The sequence below is a fragment of the Microdochium trichocladiopsis genome (assembly GCF_020744255.1).
Source record: "Microdochium trichocladiopsis strain MPI-CAGE-CH-0230 chromosome Unknown B0I36scaffold_6, whole genome shotgun sequence".
NCBI lineage: Eukaryota > Fungi > Ascomycota > Sordariomycetes > Xylariales > Microdochiaceae > Microdochium > Microdochium trichocladiopsis.
Genome location: NW_025763549.1, coordinates 473263 through 496473, shown reverse-complemented (window position 1 = coordinate 496473; position 23211 = coordinate 473263). Strand labels below are relative to the sequence as shown.

Genomic DNA, 23211 nt, shown 5'->3' with positions numbered 1-23211 from the left:
CCAAAGTTTGTGTAGGAAGAGTAGGTGACAATTCAGTGGCATCGACAGCCGCCGCGAGTTGCGTTGCCGCAACGGGATGATGGCTTTTGAGCACAATCGTCGGGCGGTCGTGCAGCGTGCAGGGTGCAGCCGGGCGGTTGCGCCACCGTTTTCCAGGGGCCCCACCTAGGCTCTGAAGGTAATCATCTCTGTGGCGCTTGTGAAGCGCAATGTCCACAATCAATGACTAAAACGAGCCCGGGGACTTAGGCCGGCTGCGAACCCGAGCCGGCAGCGCAGGTGGGGACTGGCGAGCTGCGCCTATCTGTGGCGTGCAGCATGTCACTCAGGCAGGCCCGTCCCACAGGCCTGCTGATATCGTCCTTGGGTCGACAGGTGATTGGTGGAAGCCTTCAAAGATGGACGGGTCGAACATCTCCGAAGAGAACAGCTGAAGCGTCTCCATGTCTTCTGAACTCAGCAAGGCCGGGTCCGTGAGAGACTGGGCCCGCTCATTGTCCCCGAGGCCGTCAAGCGCCGTGAGGGGTACGGCGGCGACAGAATCGGTGCCGTTGCCGGATAGATTGTTATGGGGACGCGGGATGCCAGTGGAACCGGTGCCTGTTATATCCCCACGGGAAGATTGGTCAGTTTCGGGGTTACGATTACCAGGTTTGTCAAAGGTGGTGTGGTATATCTGCGGACCTTTGACATTGCACATCCTGGCAAGGCTGCGGATGTATTCGAGGCAGCTCAGAACTAGGCTGTTTTCATGATCAATCTTTTCGCAGATGACTTCGGCCTTGTCGAGCGAGCGCTGCGCCTGGAGGATGGCTGCTTCGTCCGGTTCCTCATGCCCGTGCCTCGCCCAAAGGAGGCGGCCGCAAATAACCAGAGAGGCCGTGAATACTAATGAAAGGGGAAAATGCCGTCCCTGTGGTCAGCACTTGATGCACAGGCGAGACATCATTCCAGATTTTGCTTCTTACCATAGTAGAGGGTATAGTACCATACGCCTAGATTATTTTTGCCCGACTGGTCGTTTGTGATTATTGCGTGGATCATGTCAATGGTGTTCTGAGCAGCACGGATGCACTCATGCGCCTCTGCAATAGCGAGCTGGATGAGATAGGGCATGGGCATGCCGACATGACCGACACCCTTGGGAGGGAACAGATATCGTAGCGTTGCACTCAGTAGAGGCTTATGGATAAGAATAGTGAGGTTGTGATAGCGCATCGTCAGGATCGTGCGGGCGCGATGCTCTGGTTTTGACTGGCTCAGCAGTGGGGAGTCGGGTTCAATCAACTGGAGGTGAGGGGGGAGACCGGCAGCCCATATCTGCAGGGCCTTGCGCAGCTCGCCCGAAGCTTTGAGGGAGTCGATACCATCGAGGTGAGGCTCGGTGTTGTCGAAATTTGAGCCATACTGGTCGGCGAGTGACCTGCCCATGATCTGGTACAGCTTGAAGGATAGGGCAAGGAATTCGCCATTCAAGTCTATGTTGCCGGAAGGCTGATGGGTGTGCCCGACGGATGAGGTGTCCGAGGGCGATCCAGTCGAAAGGAGGCTGTGGCGCTGGAGATGCTGGTCTGGGATGCTCGTGGGTCGACCAAAAGCCGCGCCCAGAACCTGATCAAGGCAATAGATGACGATCCATGTCCGGCGACGGAATTCTGCTTGTATGGGGTCTTCGGACCGACCAGGCGCATCGCTATGGAGGCCGAGAGCGATGGCGGACCGGATGACAAGGCCAAGCGTGTTCCACGCCTGCACAGAGCGCTGGGTGCCTTGGCAGAGGATGACGACCAGAATCAGATAATGGACAATCTCGAGGCTGATGACGCGCCGCGACAGCTCGCCACACAGCTCTTGTGCACGGGCATAGAAGATGCTGGCTTTTTCTTGCCGCCGGGTGGCCGACGGCACGCTGTCGGCGTCGAAGCTGGTGGCCATGGCAAGCATGATGTTGAGCAGGCCGAGCCAGGTTCGCCGGGCACGAGTGAAGCCATTGCGGCGGCACTCGAGATACGTGGCGCGGAACGAGGGCTCGTGGATGATGGGGAAGACGGCACCGCCGGTAGCGAAGTAGCAATCGAGCAGTCTCTCCATCTCGGCGGCTGACGGGAGGGCCGTGATTGCTGCCGGCTCTTGGTGGTGATGGCGGTGCCAGGGGCCGCTCTGGCGGTGATGAGGGCGAGTAGCCTGGGAGCCAGTGGCGGCAGACGGGTATGGGAGGCTCTGGGAGACGCCGACCGTGAAGCCGGGGCCGAAGGACGCGTGGCGGTCGAGGGCAGCGGCGAGCTGGGGCGAGGACTGGTGGACGACGGCGAGGCCGCGGAGTAGCAGCTGGGTGAAGTGGATGTTGGACGACTGGCCGAAGAAGGCGGCGCTGGGCTCCTCGATAAAGGTCATGGCCATGCCATTGGTGGATGCGTCCTCGTCCTGAGGCTCTTCGAGGCCGAGGGAGCTCAAGCGCGAGCCGGCCGGGAGCCTTGTGGTGGTGGTTGTCGGGCCATGGTGGTGGTGGTTGTGGTGGTCGGGCAGCGGCGGCTGGGCCGGGGCGGTGCAGGGCGTTAGGTGGCCCTTGAGGACGTCGTTGACACGCTGGAGACGGTCCTCGATGACGGCCACGCGCTGCTCAAGGGCCAGGACCGAGTCCTTGCGGGCGACGGCATGGACGACCGAGTCGCCCTGCTCGTATTGGCAGTCGGCGCCGAGGGAGAGGCAGGGCGTGCACAGCGGCCGCTGGCCGTCGCAGCGCGACTTGCGCGTCCGGCAGGTGTTGCAGGCGAGCCCGACCCGTCGTCGCTTGGGGCCGCCCTGGCTGCCGCTGGTGCTGTCTGCGCCGCCGTGCGCCCGGCCAACGCTTCCGCCATCTGTGTCGGGGCGCTCGTCGTCCTGGAGGTCCGGTGGCGATCCTCGCTTGGCGGACTGCGGCTGCTGCGGGTAGTGCTCCCGCTGCTGCTCCTGCTGCTGCTGTTGCTGCTGCTGCCCTCTGCGCATGGCTGCGGCCGGTCTGCGGTGCTGGAGGCGATAGGGCGGTGTCTGCCGTGCGCAAGAGGAGCGAGGGCATCGACGTCGACGTATGTCGCCTGTGATGGTTTGTGGAATAAGGTAGCAGCTCGTTGGGGTCGATGCGCCTGGGTAGCAGGCTAGTGCCGGTCTCGGGGTCCAATGGGCCCCCATGATAGCGTCACGTAACGGTGGGCATCTGCCGCACGCGTCCGCATACAGTGGGCTTATCCAGCCCCTCCCCCCCCCAACCCCCAGTCTCCAGCGCTGTACGGGACCCAAAAGTGTCGCCGAGTCGCGGGCTCCACACCAACACAGCAGATCAGGCTTGCTAAGCATACGTATCTATCTGCCATGGCCAATAGTCGGTCATCCTGGCCGCCGAGGTCGACCTTCACTGTGGTCCCGAGCACCTCTTCAGTACCAAGCAGGGTTTTCAGCACTGCTGGTACTCCATTGACTGTAAACGGTGCAAGGTCCAGACGCATATCTTTTGACACGTTCCTTTCCTGAGCAGAAGACACCGTCAAACCTCACGAACGCGGTTCTGAGAAGATTTGAGGATGCACAGGTTGGTTGATTCCTACTTGGCTATCTGGACTTGTTACTGCCTATAAGTCATGTGTCTCATTCACCTCGTCTCAGATTTCCTCGCCATCGAGTTGTCCATCGCCTCTCTCCACCTGCGGCTGCTCTTCTTCAGAAGCCATATACACGTCGCGATAACGACCCAACATAGTCCAGCCAGTAACGAGAACAGTCCGCCGTAGCCCATGGCATCCAGCAGAGGCTGTGCGACCAGCAAGCCAACGCAGGTGAAGATATTGCGCACAAAGTTATTGAGCGCGATTCCTGAACTCGAGTCGTCAGGCATAAACTCGGTCAGCATAGTATTGGCCGCCACAAAGACCAGCATGCTACTGACGCCGAAGCTGAGGGTGGCCAATAGAGCCACAGCGACGTGGATGCCAAATTGCGTAACCCAGCCAAATAATAAAAAGGAGCAAGGCACCAAGACCGCGGCGATCCAGATATTCTCCTGCATTCGATCCTCAGGTAATACGATAAGCTTGCCGTTGGAGTCGTAGCGACCCTGCTTAACCGCCTTCCGGATCATGACCTTGTCTAGCCAGATGCCACCAAATATGCTGGATAGAACGTAACTGAATGACCCTGGGATATAGAGTAGGCCGATAACCCACGGGCTATAGTTATAATGGGCTTTAGCAAAGGCAGGCTGGATGCCGTTATTGAGAATGTATAAGCTGCCAGACGTAATCGCACTGCACCAGATTGTGCACTGGATCGCAGGGTAACGGAAGAACTTGATGATTCGAAGCGGGTCGAGAAAGATGCGCCGAAGCCAGGTCACGGCCTGTGATAGTGGCTGACCGTCAACCACGAGGGCAGGATCAGCTGGAGGAGCGTGCTCCTTTCGTCGTGGGAGGGTCTCGGGAAGGCCGAAGAGGATCAGAACCAGCGTTACAAACCCGTAAGCCGCGAGGAACCACATGGTACTTCGCCATCCGAACGCGTTTGTAAGGGCGCCGGAAAAGATGGGTGCTAGAGTCGGATTGGTAAGTGAAGCTACGCCTGGAATAATATAGCAAGGGGGGGGGGGATCTCGGCTTCAAGGAGCGGATTGACATACCCAACATGACGCCCAACAGCGGCCCTAGGTAGTAAATACCCATAGCTCTCCCTCGCTCTTCGTTATCCCAGACATCAGCTAAGGAGCCCGCGCCGACAGCTTGGGCCGAGGCAGACGCGCCGCCTGCCAGAGTCCGGCAGACAATAAGCATGGCAATGTTGACACTAAAGCCACTGAGTACGCAAAAGACTACGTTCATTGTAAATGATGTCACATAGATACTTCTGCGCCCGTACTTTTCTGAGAAGGAGGACCACCAGAGGGGAAAGATCGACATAGAGAGCATGTAAAATGCACAGATAGGTTCACTAATGCAGGCGTGACCTCGAATTCTTTCGAAAGTTGCGGCAGTGCAGCTGTGTGTTCCACAGATTAGCAATGCCATGGGACTCGATATGAGGGAGTGAAACTCACGCCAAAAGACAGAGCTCCCCGTGGGAGCCGCGAATGACGCGACAGCGATAATCATGGTGAGGAACCACTTGACTGGATCACTGTAGTCCCGGGGCTGCTGGACCTCCGGAACTATCGAGAGTGCAGCAAAGAGTCCTCGCCTCTCTGTTCTAGGAACGACCACTATTGGCTGTTTGGTTCGTGGCACTCCCCGTTCCGTCTCGCCCTGAGTTTCGTGGATGGAATGACCGTGCGAACTGTTTCTGCACGTGCTGTCCGGCGAGATAGCTGTGGCTGCATCATTCCGTGCGACTGCTGGTTGGCCATGTCCGAGCGCAGGAGCCGTCGCAGGGTCTGCTGGATGCGCGAGCTCTACTTGCTTCTCTTGTTGTCTGTCGTCGAATGCCGTCTGGACAGCTTTCTGTGGACGTCCAAATCGGCTGTGGAAAATGACATGGGAGGATGGGAATGGAAGTGTGTGTTGTTGGATGCTGGTGAAACAGAATGCAAGCGGCCGCGCAAGAGTTGTGAAAACAAAAGCCAAGACTTGGAATGTTCCTTCCCAAGTATACGAAGCCCCCCGGAAGGAAGCTCCGAGTTGTGAGCCGTCGCGGTGGCGTCAGGAACAAGACCCAGCAATGAAACTAGCGGTTGAGATCTGGCTTGGCAACCGAGTCAGCTACGAGGGCTCGTGGTCCGGCTCAGTCCGGAAAACCCGCGGGTAGCCCGAGCAGTGTGGCCCTTGCCCAGCAGATTCGCCCCTCTACGAAAGCGCCACTCTCGTCACTCTCACACTTCCGAGCCAATCGTTATGCTTTATCTAAATTAGTAATACCAGAAAACTTTGTTTTGGTCACCCTACCATAGCAGCCGGGGTGGCCCGATCGCAGGCGAGCGAATTTGCCAAACAGAAGACGGCGGGGCCGCTGTCGACAACGACCTGGATTGGTCATCAGGATTGGCATGCCTGTGGGTATAAGGCCCCGTTAGAAACACGCAGTATCGTGTGCGCGAGGCCGAGAAGGCTCCGGGACGTATATCACGGAGAGATCTCGGGGATAGGAGCTGACAATATCGGGCTCTTCTGGTTCGAGAAGAGACAGTTGGAACTTGTATGTGGGGCGTATGAGATCTCTCTCTGTGGAGCAGGCCAACCCAGAATTGCGTCAAATCCAGGGCATGATTTTTGCGGTTCTCCAAATGTCGGTGGCCCGCAGTACGTTTCTTTCTATATAAACGAACCCGTGTCTTGCAGCGGCGCAGCACCTCTGTCGCATGCCTGATCTCCCGCGTCATCAACACCGCATATCTTTTTTTTTTCCCAGCCTGTCAGCCACCACCCCTTCAGAGCCATCATGTCGCCCCTCCTCGCCGACCACCCCTTGCTCGGGCCACTCGTCGGCCTGAACGCCTGGACTTTTGCCATCGAGGGCCTGCTCTACAAGCGCCGCATCCCCGCCCTGAGCAAGTACGGCGTCACCTTCGACCCGGCCACCGTCAAGAAGCAGAAGGCCGAGAAGCTGCCCGCCTTTGTCCAGTGGCCCGCCGACAACTTCAACAACCTCCTCGAGCAGCCCACCCAGTTCTACGCCGTCCTGCTCGCCCTCAGCGTGCTCAACGTCCGGGACAAGGCCACTGTCCGCTTCGCCTGGGGCTACGTCGGCCTGAGAATCATCCACAGCATCATCCACGTCTCCACAAACAACCCGGGCATCCGCTTCCCCGTCTGGCTCACCAGCTCCTTTGTGGTCGCCGGCCTCACAGCCAAGGCTGCTTACGAGCTGTTCTTCTAGGCGAACAAGACGCCGCATCGAAGAAGAGGCCGAGGAAGAATTCAAATCAAACCGTACAGCTGGCAAACAAAGTATTTGCACTCCATCTTGGGATTATCGGATCATTTGCCACAAGATCCGAGCTCTATCATCGAACCACTCGGCCCTTCCGGGCTTGTTTCCCACCACATCTTAACAGTCGATGAATGATTATTGGACGGGCGCTTCAGTCGTGCACATACCGCGCACAAGAAAAGGGGGCACCTCCTTCAACGAAAGGGTCGTTTAGCCTCCACGCTTCTATCGCTGCCACAGAGAGACGCTGCCGGGTTTTGGCAAGGTTGTCGGGATCATTGCGGCACGTAAAAGATGTGCCCACTACAAGGCACGCCTAGTGCCAGCATGGGACTTTCCCCACGCCTGCAGCTGGGGTGCGGCAAAAAAACCGGAGTAAATAGGGGGGCGGGGAGCTCTAGATATGTGCGAGTCTGGGACTATTGAACCTCGGCCCTCAGCCTCTCGGCTTTCAAAAATCCCCGTGGAGCTCGACGATTAGTACTCAGCAACTGAAGTCGTGTATCACTAGAAAAAAAGTCTTTTGTACTGTTTGTGTTCCCCAAGTTCTTGATGTATATCAACCCAAATCAAATCATTTCCAAGAGTACAAGTTTGTTGTAGCTTTCTCATATTCATGAACGAACCCCCTATGCGATTATCGAGGATTGACCGTTCTCCCAGCAGCAACTTTTCCCAGGCCTCAAAAGAATGCGTTGACGGATGGCGGGGAACTGGAGGCTGATGTTGCTTCCGCTGCTGGTTACGTCAAATTCACTCGCTACTCTCTACGCTGGTGTCATCAGTGTCTTGGCCTGGCCGGCCGAAACCTTGTTCTACATTAGCGTGAACACCCCAGAGTGTTCACACCCTTGTGTGCGTGCGTGTGTGTGGGGATGTATCAGTTGAAGATCATGTTTGTTTCCCTGCGCCCCCCCCCCCCCCCCACCCCCTTTTTTTTTTTTTTTTTCTTTTTCTTTTCCTTTTCTTTTCTCTCTCATCCAGGCGTTATTGACAACAACGTCCCCACCGCTGCCGCTGCCGCTGCCGGCGTTGTCGTCATAGCGGGAGGAGGAGACGCCGACACGACGGATCTGAAGCCACTGCCATTGTTGCTGCTGCTGCTGCTGCTGGTGCTCCTGCTGCTGTTCCTGACACCACCACCGCGGCCTCCATCGCTCTCGCGGCCAACCCGGCGGTGGCTGGTGGTGTCCACCCAGCTCTGCAGGCTGAGCGAGTGGGGCATCTCGCTGCCGTCGAGCGTGGTCAGGATGGCTGAGAACTCGCGCACGTACTCGGCCACGCGGCGGCCGCGGTCCTCCTGCGCGGGGTACGGGCAGGCCAGGAGCGGGGCGGCGACGTCGCGGAGCTTGTAGACCTGTTTGGGTTTTATAGTTGTCAGCAGTCGCTTGTCGTTGTCTAGCATAGTAGTCCTGACCGTGATGATGTCTACTCAGAATCATTGTTGGGTTTTGGGCTCGGAGGATTCAAAGGGGTAGAAACAGAGGTGAGGGGAACAAAACAGAAAAAGGACTGACCAATGCGGACCCGTTGACCTCGAGACCTGAAAACGAAATGGAGTGGATTACGTGCAGAAGCTTCTGGCAGATGTCTTCGCGCTCGTCCCACGAGCCCTCGGCTGGTGTCGTCATGATGGGCTGCTGGTGTTGGTGCTGGTCCGGACTGGTGACGGATGGCTCCTCCTGCTGGTCGGTAGTGACGATGGCGTCGATCTGGTCGAGCAGCATGCTCTGAAGCCACAGGTGGGTGACGTGAATGTTCGCGCGGATGGCGTCGCGCTGGATGGTGGCCGTGCTTTCCCGCTGGAGGCCGTGCTGCTGATGATGGTTCTGGGGCTGGTAGATAGGAGGGATCGAGTCGAGCATGGACATGAGGCGGTGGTGCTGCTCGCGGAGGGCGGCGAGGCGGGCCTTGGACGTGTCTCTGGCGCGGTCATTGGCGCAGTGGCGAGGCGGGGGGTTGAATGTGGCGGCGGGGGACTCGAGGGCGGCGGCGAAGACGCGGACGTGGATGTTGAAGCCGGCGGTGAGGGAGGCGGAGGCGACGTCGTGCGGGCAGGGGAGGATGCCGGCCAGGGAGAGGTAGTCGTCGTCGAGGGGGGCGGGCATGAGGTCGTCGAGGCTGATGGTGCGGAGGAGGACGGGGTCGAGAAAGGTGACGCGTTCGTTGCGGAGGTTGTGGGCTTGGTGGACGTATCCGTTGAACATGAGGCAGAAGGCCTTTTTGCGGAGCTGGACCTCGATGGGGTCGAGCCCCGCGTAGGAGGCGAGGTGATGGACCTCGAGGAGGCGGAGGAGCTGCATGGCCTCAACCTCGAGCATGCGCCAGAGGTTGGCGTTGCCCGTCTGGTGGATGGCGATGCCCAGCATGTACGTGCTGGCCCACTTGGAGTGGCTGATGGTGTCGAAGTAGGCCGGCCCGCGGAAACCCTGGTTGAGGCGGAAGCAGTGGTTGGCCATGGCGGTGCGCGTCTCAAAGGGGAGGCCGTGGGCGCGGTACGTCGGCAGCCGCGATGGCAACAGGCCCACGGTTGCGGCGCATAGCGACACCACCAGCGCCAGCAAGTCGCCGTCCCGCGCGTCCCGGCCCCCTTCCAGGTCCGCCGCAAACGACGGACGGTGGACGACCGGCAGCAGCGGGTACACGTACGTCACGTAGTCGTTCAACACCAGCAGCACCAGCTCCCGCGAGAAGAGGATGTCGGTGGCATGGACTCGCGTCGGGATGGCGGTGTCGGTCTTGCTCTCGTGGGGGTCGACCTGCCACGCGGCAATCTGGTGGTGAGCGGGGACTGCCTTGCGGCCCGGCGTCGGGCCCCGTGCTCGGAGCGGCAATAGGAATGTGCAGCGAGAGCCAGCTCGCTCGCAGTTGAGGCACTTGCCCGACGACGGCGACGACGACGACGGCGGTGGCGGCGGCAGCGATGTTGTCGTGGTCGCGAGGGCAGTCCCGGTAGCCCGGGTGCGGCCCTCGGCCCCGGCGGTCAGGGAGCACCGGCGCTTGCGGAGCCGGCATGCATCACAGGCCGGCAGAGAGTGTCCCTTTACAGGCGCAGGTGAGGGAACTGGTGAGGGCAGTGACAGCTGTAGCTGGCCATCGCCGTCAGCCGGGCTGGTGGTCATGACCAGCGGCAGCGGTGCCTGGAGGGAACCGCCGCATCAACCCTGTGAAGCCCGAGGGGGAAGGCTGGCTGGCTGGCTGGCTGGCAGGAAGGGGCTTGTAGTTTTGTGCCGGACCAAGATGTTTCCATAGGGAATGTCAGTCCGTAGCGGGGGGGAGCACCAGGGGCTGCGGCTGCTATTAGGTATTCCTTTAGCGTACTGAATCCTACGCGGACCCGGCAGCCGAGCCGGCAACGGACAAGTTCAAGCCGGGTGGGTCTATTGCTATCTGAGAAGAGGAGAAGGCTCCCCTGGTGCGTGTACGGTGGAATGAATACCTTTGGGGGATTCCACCCAGCGATGTTGGCCTCAGGCGGAGGCACCTCGACGCCCACCATAATGCACGCTGCAGCTGAACAAATACTGGTGACTTTCAACGGTCCATGTTGTTGTTGTTGTTGTTGTTGTCACTAGTGTCCACTACACATACTTTTACATTTACTTCATGTGCTCGCATGTCAACGTCATACACTTCTATGGTTCCTAGCTAAACCAGATTGTGCATGGCACATGGTTCCCGCAGTCGACGACTACCTCACGGCCGCAGCCCACTCCAGTATCTTGTCCTAACCATCGTGAGGGACGCCTCGAGGGGCGTAACCGCGCTGCTCGTCCCCACCAGCACCTTGTACTCGCCCGCCTCGCTGCACCACTGGCCGCGCCCTTCGTCCCAGTAGCTTGTGGCCAGCACCGTGTCGAGCTCGATTGAGGCCCGGCGCGTCTGCCCCGCCTCTAGGAATATCTTTTGGAACCCTCTGAGCTCCTTGACGGCCCGGCCAACCGCACTCGTAGGCGGCGGGGCGACGTAGACCTGTACGACCTCGGCTCCGGCCCGCGAGCTTGCGTTGGAGACTTGCAGCGTGACGCTCGTCTGCTGGTGACCGTGCTGCTGGTGGCAGTCCACGGCGAGGTCTTCCAGCGTAAAGGTCGAGTACGACAGGCCGTGGCCAAACGGGAACAAGGGCGACGTGCGGACCTTGTCGTAATACCGATACCCGACGTAGACGTCCTCCCCGTATAGTACGCGCCCGGCCTCGCTGCGGAAGTTAAGATAGGTCGGGTTATCCTCGAGCCGGCGTGGGATCGTTAGGGGCAGCTTGCCGCTCTGAGAGAGAAGAAGGGCATTTGTCTTAGTATAGTAAATAGGCGATGTAGCTTAATAATAGAGCAAAAAAGAAGATTGGCGAGTCTTACCGGATTTACGTCGCCAAACAACACATCAGCAATGGCGTTGCCCGTCTCGTTTCCACCGTACCACGCATGGCAGACAGCGTTGGCCTGATCGATCCAGGGCATGCCGACGGGGGTGCCTGACTGGACGACGACGGCGGTGTTTGGATTGGCGGCGAGGACGGCGCTCACGAGGGCGTTCGTGTGCGCCGTCATGTCCATATGTGGGCGGTCGGTGCCCTCCGACTCGAGCTCACCGTTGAGCCCAACGACGAGCACCACCTGGTCGACCTCGCCGGCTAGCGCCGCCGCCTCGGCAATCGCCCACTCCGGGTCCTCGACACGCCGAGCCGCGCCGATCCGCAGCCCTCCGTGGATGCCCCCAACCGGCGTCCGCGGCGGCAGCTTGCTCGTCCGGCAACACGCCCACTCCACGCGGACGGTGTACCCGCGGCCCGCCACGAGCGTCTTGCTGCCCGTCTCCTGGACGGTGCCCGCGCTAAATAGCGTAATACCGGGCTTCTGATTCTCGACGTTACTGACGACTAGCGCGTCGTCGACGTACAGCCGGCCAGTGCCCTCGACGCCCAGCCCAAAGTCGTACACACCGCTCTCGTCGGGCGTGAAGATGCCCTCGGCCTGGCAGTACCAGACCGGCGCCAGCGCCGCGTTTTCGTAGTCCATGAAGAAGCAGTTCGAGTCGACCAGCACCCGCTCGTCGACGCATTCCCGCCCGGCCACCGTCGCGGGCTCATTGTACGCTCGCCAGGTGAACCCGCGCTGGCCGCTCGCGGTTCGCAGCCGGTCGCCCAGCAGCGGGAGCAGCTGGTCGTCGCTCGTGCCCTGCGCGAACCGCGGTAGCGGCAGCCGCTGGTCCTCGAGTTTCCTGGCCACGCCCTCGTACGGGGACACGGCGTAGTACGGCAGCAGGGAAGCGCTCCCGCCGCCGCAGAACCGGGCCGTCTTGGCGTTGGGCCCGATGACGGCCGTGGTCTTGCCGGACTTGGCAAACGGTAGCACCGAGCCCTCGTTCTTGAGCAGCACGATCGACTCGCCCGCGGCCCGCCGCAGCAGCGCTTGGTCCTCAGGCCGGTTGAGCTGCGTCTCGGGCGCGTTCTCGGGGACACCCGCGGCCACCGAGTAGTTGATCAGGTTGAGCACGTTCCGGACGCGGTCGTCGAGCTCGCGAACCGTTAGTTTGTTGGATTCAACGGCGTGCGCCAGGGCGCCACCCCGCCAGCGCGTCGGGCCGGGCATCTCCAGGTCGACGCCGGCTTGGACGGACTCGGTCACACTATAGGTGCCGAACCTGGAGGAAGGGGCGGGGAAACAGGTTAGAAAGAGAGAGATTCAAAGCCATCTGTCCATCACAGAGGAGAGAGAGGGAGAGGGGGAGGTAGGGAGGGTATGACTCACCAATCACTTATGACCAGCCCGTCAAATTTCCACTCGTCTCGGAGAACGTGTTGTAGCAGCTCCTTACTCTCGGAGACATGTATGCCATTAACCTTATTATAGGCCGTCATAACCGCGCGGGGGTCCCCGATAGAGATGGCCAGCATGAACGGCAATAGGTAGATCTCACGCAGGGCCCGGGGCGTGACGAGGACATTGACCCTCATACGCTCGTCCTCCATATCGTTACAGACAAAGTGCTTAAGCGTGGCGGCTACCTTTTCCTGCTGGACGCCACGAACATAATGGCCAGCCAGAAGGCCGGATAGCAGCGGATCTTCTGAAAAGGACTCGAAGCCGCGGCCACCTAGCGGCCCTCTCTGGATGTTGAGCGTCGGCCCAAGCACGGCAACGGCCCCTTTAGCTTTGGCCTCCTGGCCCTGGAGCTGGCCCAGCTGGGCGACCAGTTCCGTGTTGAACGTTGCTCCAAGGGCAGTCCCGCAGGGAAGACATGATGAAGGGACAGCGTCAAAGATCTTGGTCCCGCGGATGCCATTGGGCCCGTCAGAGACGCGGATGGAGGGGATGCCGCGTAGGGGCAGTGGCGTAGTGTGCCAAAAGTCCTTGCCTGTGCAAAGTACACAAAGCGGCCGATCAGCTCACGTTGTAGATGTGGTTGTCGCCTGTCACCATTGTAGCGACGTTGGTAACTCGAGCTTACCTGCAAGGAGAGAGGCCTTCTCCTCTATCGACAGCTGACAAAGAAGCTCGTCCACGTCAAGTTGGTTCGTGAACGCGTCAGTTATGAGTGGCGACATGGTAATGTGCGCATATGGATCAAGAGATTGGTGGAGAATGCGATAAGCACGGTCTTGCAGCGCCTCGCTCAGCCCAGCTTCGAGATGAAACGGGGAAGGAATCCAGATTGAAAGCTGAATGCTATCTATCGTTGCCTTTCAGATTATTGATAATTACATGTTTGGCCTGATATTTCTCGTATCCGTTGCCATCGGGTTTGTCCGAGCGCGAGGGAGGGCAGGCCTAGACCTGGAATCTAGCCGAGGCAACTCACTCTGGCTAGTTCCACGCCTACAGGGGAACTTATCAGGGTCGCTTCCCCGGATGGTCTTATCTGGAGTTACCCCATTCAGCCATATTTCCCCGCCGCGTAATCATCGGCAATCGACAACTCCGCCGCTAAACTGCATGAAGAGCCGCGTGGCTGACTAGAAACCTTATCGCCCTGGGCTCAGCCCTGTTTGCTGCAGGCGTTAGCGGGCTAAATCGGCCAGGTGGCCCCTCCAGGCCCTGGTCTATCAAGAGCTGCCGAGTCATACTAGGCGCCCAGGGGGTCTAGAATGGCCTTTGCTCAGCTCGGGTCGCGTGAGTAACTGTTGCAGCTCGCAGATGTTGAACTGGTCCAAGATCCACGATCTACAGGGGGGGATTGCAGACCCCATACTCTGCGGTAATTTCCCCGCAGCCCCGTGCAGCTAGCGACTCGAGCCCCACGACGACGAGGTCGACGAGCAAGCATTTCGGATCAGCCGCGGCAGACCCCGGATAACAGCCCACAGATAGAGCGCCTAACTCCAACCCCGATGGCTGGCTCGTGCCTCTAGTTGCTCCATGTCGACGCCGGTCTATATAAAGCCAACCCTGATCCCCTGTGAGATTGGGGTTGCCTGATATCCGATCTCGGCAGGAGCACAACAACTCTTCTACAGCCAACCTCGTCATCTAACCCAAATCCACGAATAAATAACCTGTGACAGACATCATGGGGGCCGAGGCGACACACAGCTTGGCCAGCCAGCTGGCATCGGTGCTGCCTTCTGATGGAAAGCCATGGTACAAGAAGACTCATCTTCTGCGCCTCAACTACGTTATCCTGTCTCTGTGCCTGCTGTGTAAGTTCTTCTTCGCTTCTTGCTCTACTCGCACACACACGAGCTAATCAGGCGCGTCCTAACAGCCTCCGCGAACGGTTACGATGGGTCGATGATGGGCGGCCTGCTGGCGCTGCCTGGCTGGAACGAGTTCATGGGCATGCCGACTGGCGGCTGGCTTGGCTTTATCAATGCCATATACTGGGCTCTCAACGGCATCTCCTTCTTCGGCGCCGCGTGGATATCCAACAAGTTTGGACATAAGACTGGAATCTACATTGGCTATGTGTTCCTCGTTACAGCCACGGCCCTCCAGACTGCAGCCCCCAACGACGCCGCCTTTGTCGCCGCGCGTGGCCTGCTTGGCATTGCTGCTGGAATGTTCACCGCTGGCGCACCGCTGCTCATCAACGAGATCGCGTTCCCGACCCACCGACCGATCGCGGCCTCGTGCTTCCAGTGCGGCTTCTACCTCGGCAGCCTGATCGCTGCCTGGGTCACCTTTGCGACCAAAGACTACGGCAACTCCTGGGACTGGAGGCTTCCCTCCCTTCTCCAGATCCTGCTCCCCGCCCTAGCGCTCCCTGGACTCATTATCGCCCCGGAGTCCCCCAGATGGTCTGCCTCTGTAGACCGAGTCGAGGATGTGAGACAGTTCGTCATTAAGCACCACGCCGGTGGTGACGAGAGCTCGCCGCTTATCAACTTTGAGACGGACGAGATTGTCAACACAATCAAGGCCGAGCAGCAAGCCCATGCTAGCTCGAGCTACCTCGACCTGGTCAAGACTAAGGGCAACCGGTGGCGGCTGCTCATCTCCATCTCTCTAGGTTTCTTTAGCCAGTGGAGCGGTAACGGCGTCGTCTCGTACTATCTCCCTTTGGTGCTCAACACTGTCGGAATCACCAGCGTTACCCATCAGACGCTCATCAATGCACTGCTGCAGGTCTGGAACCTCTTTTGGGCCATCGCCGCCGCGGTATCGGTCGAGAGACTGGGACGCCGGGTCTTGTTCCTCAGCTCTGCGGTTATCATGCTGATCTCCTATATCGTCGTTACTGGCTTGTCGGGTTCGTTTGCTAGTAGTGGCAACGCGGCCGTGGGCCTTGCTGTTGTTCCTTTCCTCTTCATCTTCTTTCTAGGCTACGATCTCGCTCTGTGAGTATTTCTTTTCTCCTTGTTCGCATATATACTACTAGTGGGCACACCACTAACAATCCACAATCTAGGACCCCGCTTATCGTCGCGTACCCGGTCGAGATTTGGTCCTACCGCCTGCGGTCAAGGGGCTTCAGCGTCACCTGGATCTCGGGCATCCTCGCGGGCATATTCAACATGTTTGTCAACCCGATCGCCCTCGAGACCATCGCGTGGAAGTACTACTTTGTCTACATTGTCTTCCTCGTCGCCTTCCTCCTGCTCGCCTACTTCTGCTATCCGGAGACCCGCGGCCGCACCCTCGAGCAGATGGCCTTCATCTTCGACGGCGACGACGCCGAGGTGATCCCGGCGACAAAGGTCGAGTCTGTGGGGGCTGTTGAGATGGCGGAGTCGCAGCGGGAGAAGTCGGACAAGAGCAGCTGAGAAGGATTGATGGGGTCCCTGGACTACTATTGCTGCTAAACAAAGTCTTTCTTGTGCTTGATTGAATTTGAAAGGGTCTTGCACGGTTTTGTAAGGTCGCGAAGCCTACGGCACCGACTTAGCACCATTTCGGTGCCGATTTGGTATCTAGCCATTAGATATAGAATTATTCTGCGGGTACTGAGGTACAGTGTGATGGCTTGAGAATCAGGTCATAAAATCGGGCCAAGGATTAAGGGCAGGTTGTGCACGCGGGAACAACATCACCCCTTGAGGCAACACGGCATGATCATGTAAGCAAGTCAGGCTGCTTGCACAACCCTTTGCCTCCTTCTATCAAGAGCCGCGCCCTACGCATGAATTCAGAGATATCTCGATGCATGACCACACGCGACACCCAGCAGTTCTTGCTACATTCCGAACCACTCTATTTTGACATCTTGAGTTCTGGTGTATTCGACATATAGTGCCCTGATCACACAACCCATCATAACTGCAACCATAACGTTTTTCCTATAGTCTTTGCTAGCTCCCCAACTAAGACGACGCCCGTTGCCCGGGAGTCTGGAATAGTCTTTCTCGCGTCCGCGTCTACTTCGATGGGCAACACCGCTTAGGCCGGCAGGCGACGAACTAACTATAGGCGTAGGCTGTTTGTTTCCGACCTGGTAGTCCTCCCCGAGAAGATCGGAAGGTTCTTTACTACTTGTGGGTGTTATATCCAGTCAACGAAAGGGCCAACGTTCCAAAGTGCTGCAGTTCCGCGTGATAACTTGTAGCCAATGAGAGTCAAAGTTCCTTGATGATAAAGGTGCGCCATGCCCCAGGAAGCCGCGTTTCCTGATTCGGAATTGTGCAGCGCGACGATTGGACGGCCGGGTTGTCCGGAAGCTAGTGGGCCCACAACTTTTGCGCAGGACCGTTCCGAAGGCGTGTTCCGGTTCCGCTCCGTGATTCCGGGACGGGGTCGGCACCCCTGTCCAGTTTTGGGCGGAATGGCATGACACAGAGCAAGTCCGTCGTGAAGCACAGCGCGGGCCTGCCTGCGTTCCCCGGAGTCTTCGTAACAAGGTTGAGACAAGTTGAGTGTGGGAAGTGAGACCGGAAACGATGGGAATGGATGAGTCGTAGGCACAGCGTGTTTGAGAATCTTGCTATATGGTACGCAGAGTGTAGCAGCACCAGCTTGCTGCTTCCTGGAGGTCCGTATTGACCAATCACGCCAAGAACCAAAAATGATCAACACCAAGTACGACAAGCTGCCCTTCCTGCCAGAGACGCGCCTCGAGCAGGTCACAGAGGGCATCACTCTGAGCCACCCGCTTTCGCGTCGGGGTCATGGTCCGGGCTTCATCGTGGTTGTGCCGAGCACGGGTACCGCTGGACCAGGCGTGCTGGCCATCAAGGGCGGCACGCCATCGCCCCTGATGAAGTGGGCCGAAGAAGGGTTTGTGACTGTCGAGATCACCGAGGCAGCGCTGAGTGCTTCGTCAGACGCGGTCGTCAAGGCCTGTGCGGCTATTGCGGCGTGCGAGTCTACGCAGGCGGCGGATCCAGCCGTGTCGAGGGATGGAGTGGGTCTCGTTGGTTCGTGATAGCATCCATCTCCAGAGATACCAGAACCCTTTTGTTGACAAGAGTGTCGGGCCAGCATACACAGCTGAGCTGTGGAACAAGGTGGTCTCTCAACTCCCCGCCTCACCTGTAGTCATCGGCGCTGCCGTGTATGCCGACGTTAGCGTAGCGTCGAGCCTGGCACCATCCCCGATTCCACTAGTCCAACATCTCGCAGGCAAGGCCGAAGTTGTCCCTCCGCGCACACCCAACCTCACAGCCTACGATTATGACACCGTCAGCTCCGCGTCCTTCGCCCTCCCATTCCAGGCCGACTTCAACTACGCGGCCGAGGGCGTCTCGCACTCGCGGAACCTCACGTTCTTCAAGAAGCTCCTGGGAGGGCCGTACTTTGACCTCGAGGCGCTATGGGACGAGCACACGTACTACGAGTTTGAGAACAGGTCGCTCGAGTGCACGATGGGGACGATGGTGCAGGAGCCATATGTCAACCACGTGCCGACGGTGAGTCTGCGGTAAACCTCGAATGCAGTCGTGACGGGATATGCTGACGGCAAGGGGTGGACAGCTCACTGGCGGCATTGGCCGCGAGGAGCTGACGGCATTCTATCGCGATCACTTCATCTTCAAGAACCCAGACGACATTGAGACGGTGCTGCTCAGCCGGTCTATGGGCATCGATCGGGTCATTGACGAGCAGCTGTTCAAGTGCACGCACAACTCGCAGATTGACTGGCTGTGCGTATCCTCAACGCTATGAACCCGTGAGGCAGATTCACTAACATGATCACAATACAGTGCCCCCGGGATCCCTCCTACGGGCAAGAAGCTGTGCATCCCCATGACGGCGGTCGTCAACATCCGCGGCGACCGGCTGTACCACGAGCACATCTGGTGGGATCAGGGCACAGTCCTCGCGCAGCTGGGGCTTATGCCGGAGTACCTGCCGTTCCCGAGCCCGGCAGGAGCTGGCGGAAAGAGTCTGGAGTACAGGGTCCCTGTTGGGGGAGAGGAGACGGCGCGGAAGTTGGAAATCAAGGAGTCGGTCAAGTCGAATGAGATGTTTGCCTTTGTAATGCGGGTAGTTGAGGAATGAAGACACCTTTTGGATTGCATATGGATAATGAAATAACGTGCAAATTGTCTAATTTTATTGTCCGGCAAATGGTGATAGTGAACGTTTCTGAGACCCCGCTCGGGATAATGCAGAAGTGCGCAAAGAGTGCAGCGACCTGCAGATTGAGAAACAAACTGCGACCGGCCTGCACGACTGCGTGGTCAGCAAGCTTAGAAATACGCCGTGTGTGGCCGACGACTACAGTTTCCGAGGTCCCGGAACTGAACCGTGGGGCCCGCTTCATAATACACTAACAATACGCCAGAGTTATATGGGCTTAACTAACACACCAACAACACCACACCAAGCGATTAATCACTCCAAAGGAACAGAAATCCCTAAAACACAGCAGAATTACCACGCATCGCTCGAAACGGAACAATGACGGCATCACAGATAGAATTGGAGGGAGCCGAGGGGCGCAGCTTTTCGGGTACGTACGACGCCTTCCCAGTGAGCCACTCGACGACAACTAACAGCAGCCAGTCTCTACTGGCCTCTTCATCGACAACAAGTTCGTGCCAGCAACCGACAACGCAACCCTCGAAGTCGAAAACCCCGCGACCGGCAAACACCTCGCCACGGTCTCTGCAGCTCAAAAGGCCGACGTCGACATCGCGGTGGCTTCATCCAAGAAGGCGTTTGCGTCATGGCGCAAGACCTCGCCCAGCCAGCGGCGCGACTACCTGCTCGCCCTCGCCACGGCCCTGGAGAAGCACGCCTCTGAGCTCGCCAGCCTGGAAGCTCTAGACGCAGGCATCCTCTACCGCGAGAGCATGGGCCTCAACGTCAGCCAGGCGCTCGAGAACCTGCGCTATTTCGCGGGCTGGGCGGACAAAGTGGACGGCGAAACACTCACCATCCCAGAAGGGTTCGCATACACGCGCCGCGAGCCGATTGGTGTCTGTGCCGCCATCGTGCCGTGGAACTCGCCCCTCATGATCACCATGTGGAAGCTCGCGCCATGCCTGGCGACCGGCAACACCATGGTGATCAAGACGCCCGAGCTGTGCCCCCTGTACGCGCAGAAGCTGGGCGAGATCATCGTCGAGGCAGGCATTCCGCCCGGGGTGGTCAACATTGTGTGCGGGCTGGGTCAGGTTGCGGGTGCCGCGCTGTCGGAGCACATGGACGTGCGCAAGATTTCGTTTACGGGCTCGCCCGGTGTGGGCAGGCAGGTCTTGGCTGCGTCGGCCAAGTCGAACTTGAAAAAGGTCACGCTCGAGCTGGGCGGCAAGGGGCCCTCGATTGTCTTTGACGATGCGGACTGGGAGAATGCGCTGATGTGGACGTCGCTGGGCATCAGTGTCAACAATGGCCAGATCTGCGTCGCCGGAAGCCGCATCTATGTGCAAGACACCATCTACGACAAGTTTGTCAAGGAGTTCAGCGCGCGCACTGCAGAGTCTGTTCACGGCGACCCGCTGCTGCCGGAGACGACCAAGGGCCCCGTCATCAGCGCTGGGCAGCGCGATCGGATTCTGTCGTTTGTGGACAAGGGCCGCGATTCTGGTGCCAAGCTGCTCCACGGAGGCAGAGCCCTCGACAGTGCCGGTCACTTTGTCGCCAACACGGCGTTCAGCGACGTCAAGCAGGACGCGAGCATCATGCAGCAGGAGATCTTTGGACCCTTTGCCAGTATTGCCCCGTTCAAGACAGAAGAGGAGGTTATTGCCAAAGCCAACGACACAGTCTACGGTCTGGGAGCGGCCGTCTTCACCAAGGATCTGGGCCGGGCCTACCGAGTCACCGAGGCGATCGAGGCTGGGCAGGTGACAGTCAACATGTGGGGGACGGTCAACGCCAACACGCCGTTTGGTGGCGTCAAGGAGAGCGGTTTCGGCCGGGACATGGGCAAAGACGCGATTGAGGAGTGGACCAGCGTCAAGGTGATCAAGTGGAACATGATGGACAAGCTGTGAGATGGAGATGTTGCAGGTAGAGTAGAGCAATCGTTCGTTCAAGGGTGGCCACCTGAGTGGTGTTTGAGCCGTGCCTCATTGTGTCTGTGCACTGTACCTCCCCCCTGCGCAACAACCCCCCCTCCATGTGAACACGCCGATAATGGCGAAGCCACCCGCTAACCTTCTCTGGGCAATCGGCAGCAACACTTGCATGCCCCTCTGCGGAGCACACCTAAAGGTGAACGTGCTGAGGAACAAGCGGAATCGTTCGACCTCCAGAGTTCCGACACGCTCTGGCTGTCGTCCGCGGCACATGTGACGAATACATAAGTGACCGAGCTCCAGGCAGCCTCCTGTCTTGGCCGGCAAGGTTGCCAGTCGCTCTTCACTGCACAGAACACCTCATCACCATGGCTCCCCTCCCTCACCCGCTGTCGGCCCTCACAGTCGAGGAGTCCCAGGCTGCCCGCGACGCCGTCATTGCCGCCTACCCCGGCAGCGTCATCTATTTCCGCAACATCTTCCTCCGCGAGGCCCCCAAGGCCGAAGTCTTCGCCTTCCTGGAGCTCGAGCACAGCGGCAAGCTCACCGACGAGACACCCCGCCCTCCGCGTTTCGCCCAGGTCTGGTGCGATGTCGGCGGCCAAGAAAAGAAGGCAGAGTATGTCGAGGCCGTCGTCGACCTCGCCACCCACAAGATCACCGCCACGCGTAGCCATGGAGTCGGCCAGCACGCTTCGCTCAGCGTGGATGAGCTGCGCGAGGTTCCCGACGCCTGTGAGCGTTCCGAGCTCTTCCAGGCCAAACTGAAGCAGTTTGAGCTGCCGCCCGGCTTCGAGGCCATCGTGGAGCCCTGGCCCTATGGCGCCTCCGACCACACCGACGATGGCTCCCGCGTCTTCCAGGGTCTCGTCTACGCCGTCAACCGCAAGGACAACGGGCCCGACTCCAACTTTTACGCGTACCCGATCCCCCTCATCCCCGTTATGGATGCCCGCACAAAAGAGATTATCCGCGTCGTCGAGATTGCCACTGGCGGCAAGGACGACCCTATTGACAAGGTCGGCACCCGCACCACCAACAAAATCATCGAGCACTGCCGGCCGGCCGAGTACTGCCCAGAGAAGCTGCCCCAGGGCGTCCGCACAGACCTCAAGCCGCTCACGGTCATCCAGCCCGAGGGCGCCAGCTTCACCGTCACCGACGGCAACCGCATAGACTGGCAGAAGTGGAGCATGCGTGTCACCTTCAACCCTCGCGAGGGTGCCGTGCTCCACGACATCCGCTTCGCGGGCCGTAGCATAGTCTACCGGCTAAGCATGAGCGACATGTCTGTGCCCTACGCAGACCCGCGCAACCCCTTCCAGCGGAAGCAGGCGTTTGACTTTGGAGATGGCGGCCTCGGCCACGCGGTCAACAATCTCGCTCTCGGTTGTGACTGTCTGGGCCTGATCAAGTACTTTGACGGGCTGCTCACTGAACCCGACGGAACCATCGAGACCACGCAGAACGTCATTTGTCTGCACGAGCAAGATGACGGTATCGGCTGGAAGCACACAGACTGGCGGACAAATCGAGCGGTGGTGACACGCCGCCGTCAGCTCGTCGTGCAGTACATCATCACGCTGGCCAACTACGAGTATGCCTTCAACTTCAAGTTCGACCAGGCGGGCGGCATCACGATCGAGACACGGGCCACGGGTATCGTCTCGGTGGTCAACATTGACCCGGGCAAGACGGCGCCATGGGGCAATGTCGTCTCCCCCGGAGCTCTCGCACAGAATCACCAGCACATCTTTGCCGCCCGCATCGACCCGGCCATCGACGGCATGAACAACACCGTCGTGCAGGAGGAGAGCCTCCCCGTGCCGATGAACCCAAAGACCAACCCCTACGGCAACTACTACGAGGTCGCGCAGACAGTGCTCAAGAAGAGCTGCGGCGTGGATCTGGCACCAGAACGGCACCGCGTATTCAAGGTGCAGAACCGCGACCCGTCCAAGCGCAACCCTGTCTCGGGCAAGCCCGTGGGCTACAAGTTGGCCATGCCTGCCACGCAGCTGCTCCTCGCGGATAAGCAGAGCATCCAGGCGCGGCGGGCGTTGTTTGCACAGCACCACCTGTGGGTGACCAAGTACGAGGACGACGAGCTGTATGTCGGCGGGCGGTTCCCGATGCAAGGCATGGATGAGATCGGGGGCGTGGCAGATGCCGTGAAGCGGGGAGATGACGTGGAGGACGAGGACGTAGTGCTCTGGGCAGTCTATGGCCTGACGCACAATCCTCGAGTCGAGGACTGGCCTGTGATGTGGGTGTTCCTCCTTGCCTCATGTTTTGGATATATTGCTAACCATACTTGTGATAAAGGCCTGTCGAGGTGCTTCAGTTGCATCTGATGCCATCCGACTTCTTCACGCAGAACCCGGCCATTGATGTGCCGTCCAACAAGGACCTGGGCTCGCAATCAGTGGCAGTGAGGACGAACGAGACAAATGGGACGAATGGGTGTAGCTGCTGAGCTTGGGGTTTAT

At 59.1% G+C, this 23211-nt stretch overlaps 8 protein-coding genes across 8 annotated transcripts; 5 read left to right on the top strand and 3 right to left on the bottom strand.

Annotated features, from left to right (window-relative positions):
• Positions 1–156: 156 nt before the first annotated feature.
• B0I36DRAFT_126998 (fungal-specific transcription factor domain-containing protein) lies at positions 157–2257 on the bottom strand. Its single transcript, XM_046148140.1, has 2 exons — positions 969–2257; positions 157–888 (listed from the first exon to the last, which is right to left on the bottom strand). The coding sequence occupies exons 1-2, from the start codon at positions 2089–2091 to the stop codon at positions 326–328; spliced, it is 1686 nt and encodes a 561-aa protein (XP_046011205.1). The 5' UTR covers positions 2092–2257; the 3' UTR covers positions 157–325.
• Positions 2258–3625: 1368 nt separating this feature from the next.
• B0I36DRAFT_363527 (major facilitator superfamily transporter) lies at positions 3626–4844 on the bottom strand (the record flags this gene model as incomplete). The annotated part of the gene is made up of 2 exons (XM_046158821.1): positions 3626–4557; positions 4646–4844. The coding sequence occupies 2 exons, from the start codon at positions 4842–4844 to the stop codon at positions 3626–3628; spliced, it is 1131 nt and encodes a 376-aa protein (XP_046011204.1).
• A 1549-nt stretch (positions 4845–6393) lies between these two features.
• Positions 6394–6831, top strand: B0I36DRAFT_374612 (membrane-associated, eicosanoid/glutathione metabolism protein; the record flags this gene model as incomplete). Its single annotated transcript, XM_046160292.1, has 1 exon — positions 6394–6831. The coding sequence occupies one exon, from the start codon at positions 6394–6396 to the stop codon at positions 6829–6831; it is 438 nt and encodes a 145-aa protein (XP_046011203.1).
• A 1030-nt stretch (positions 6832–7861) lies between these two features.
• Positions 7862–13429, bottom strand: B0I36DRAFT_290164 (uncharacterized protein; the record flags this gene model as incomplete). Its single annotated transcript, XM_046151695.1, has 6 exons — positions 7862–8242; positions 8403–9996; positions 10679–11151; positions 11241–12525; positions 12633–13239; positions 13333–13429. 6 exons carry the CDS (start codon positions 13427–13429, stop codon positions 7862–7864), a joined length of 4437 nt encoding a protein of 1478 aa, XP_046011202.1.
• Positions 13430–14391: 962 nt separating this feature from the next.
• B0I36DRAFT_384541 (general substrate transporter) lies at positions 14392–16196 on the top strand (the record flags this gene model as incomplete). Its single annotated transcript, XM_046161009.1, has 3 exons — positions 14392–14521; positions 14587–15658; positions 15730–16196. 3 exons carry the CDS (start codon positions 14392–14394, stop codon positions 16082–16084), a joined length of 1557 nt encoding a protein of 518 aa, XP_046011201.1. The 3' UTR covers positions 16085–16196.
• A 1123-nt stretch (positions 16197–17319) lies between these two features.
• Positions 17320–18755, top strand: B0I36DRAFT_245320 (uncharacterized protein; the record flags this gene model as incomplete). Its single annotated transcript, XM_046150150.1, has 4 exons — positions 17320–17671; positions 17736–18163; positions 18228–18397; positions 18458–18755. The coding sequence occupies 4 exons, from the start codon at positions 17320–17322 to the stop codon at positions 18753–18755; spliced, it is 1248 nt and encodes a 415-aa protein (XP_046011200.1).
• Positions 18756–19074: 319 nt separating this feature from the next.
• Positions 19075–20709, top strand: B0I36DRAFT_410453 (aldehyde dehydrogenase domain-containing protein). The gene is given in 4 exon segments (XM_046161912.1): positions 19075–19209; positions 19263–19765; positions 19775–19909; positions 19919–20709. Coding segments are annotated over 4 exon segments (1470 nt in total). The 5' UTR covers positions 19075–19157; the 3' UTR covers positions 20699–20709.
• Positions 20710–21090: 381 nt separating this feature from the next.
• B0I36DRAFT_244605 (copper amine oxidase) lies at positions 21091–23198 on the top strand (the record flags this gene model as incomplete). Its single annotated transcript, XM_046150071.1, has 2 exons — positions 21091–22988; positions 23048–23198. 2 exons carry the CDS (start codon positions 21091–21093, stop codon positions 23196–23198), a joined length of 2049 nt encoding a protein of 682 aa, XP_046011198.1.
• Between the last annotated feature and the right edge of the window lie 13 nt (positions 23199–23211).

Bases quoted from the DNA above. Each gene is read 5' to 3' on its own strand.
- B0I36DRAFT_126998 (XM_046148140.1), bottom strand. From the start codon at position 2,091: ATGGAGAGACTGCTCGATTGCTACTTCGCTACCGGCGGTGCCGTCTTC. The intron at 889-968 runs GTAAGAAGCAAA...CCCTTTCATTAG, and splicing joins GTACTATACCCTCTACTATG to TATTCACGGCCTCTCTGGTT.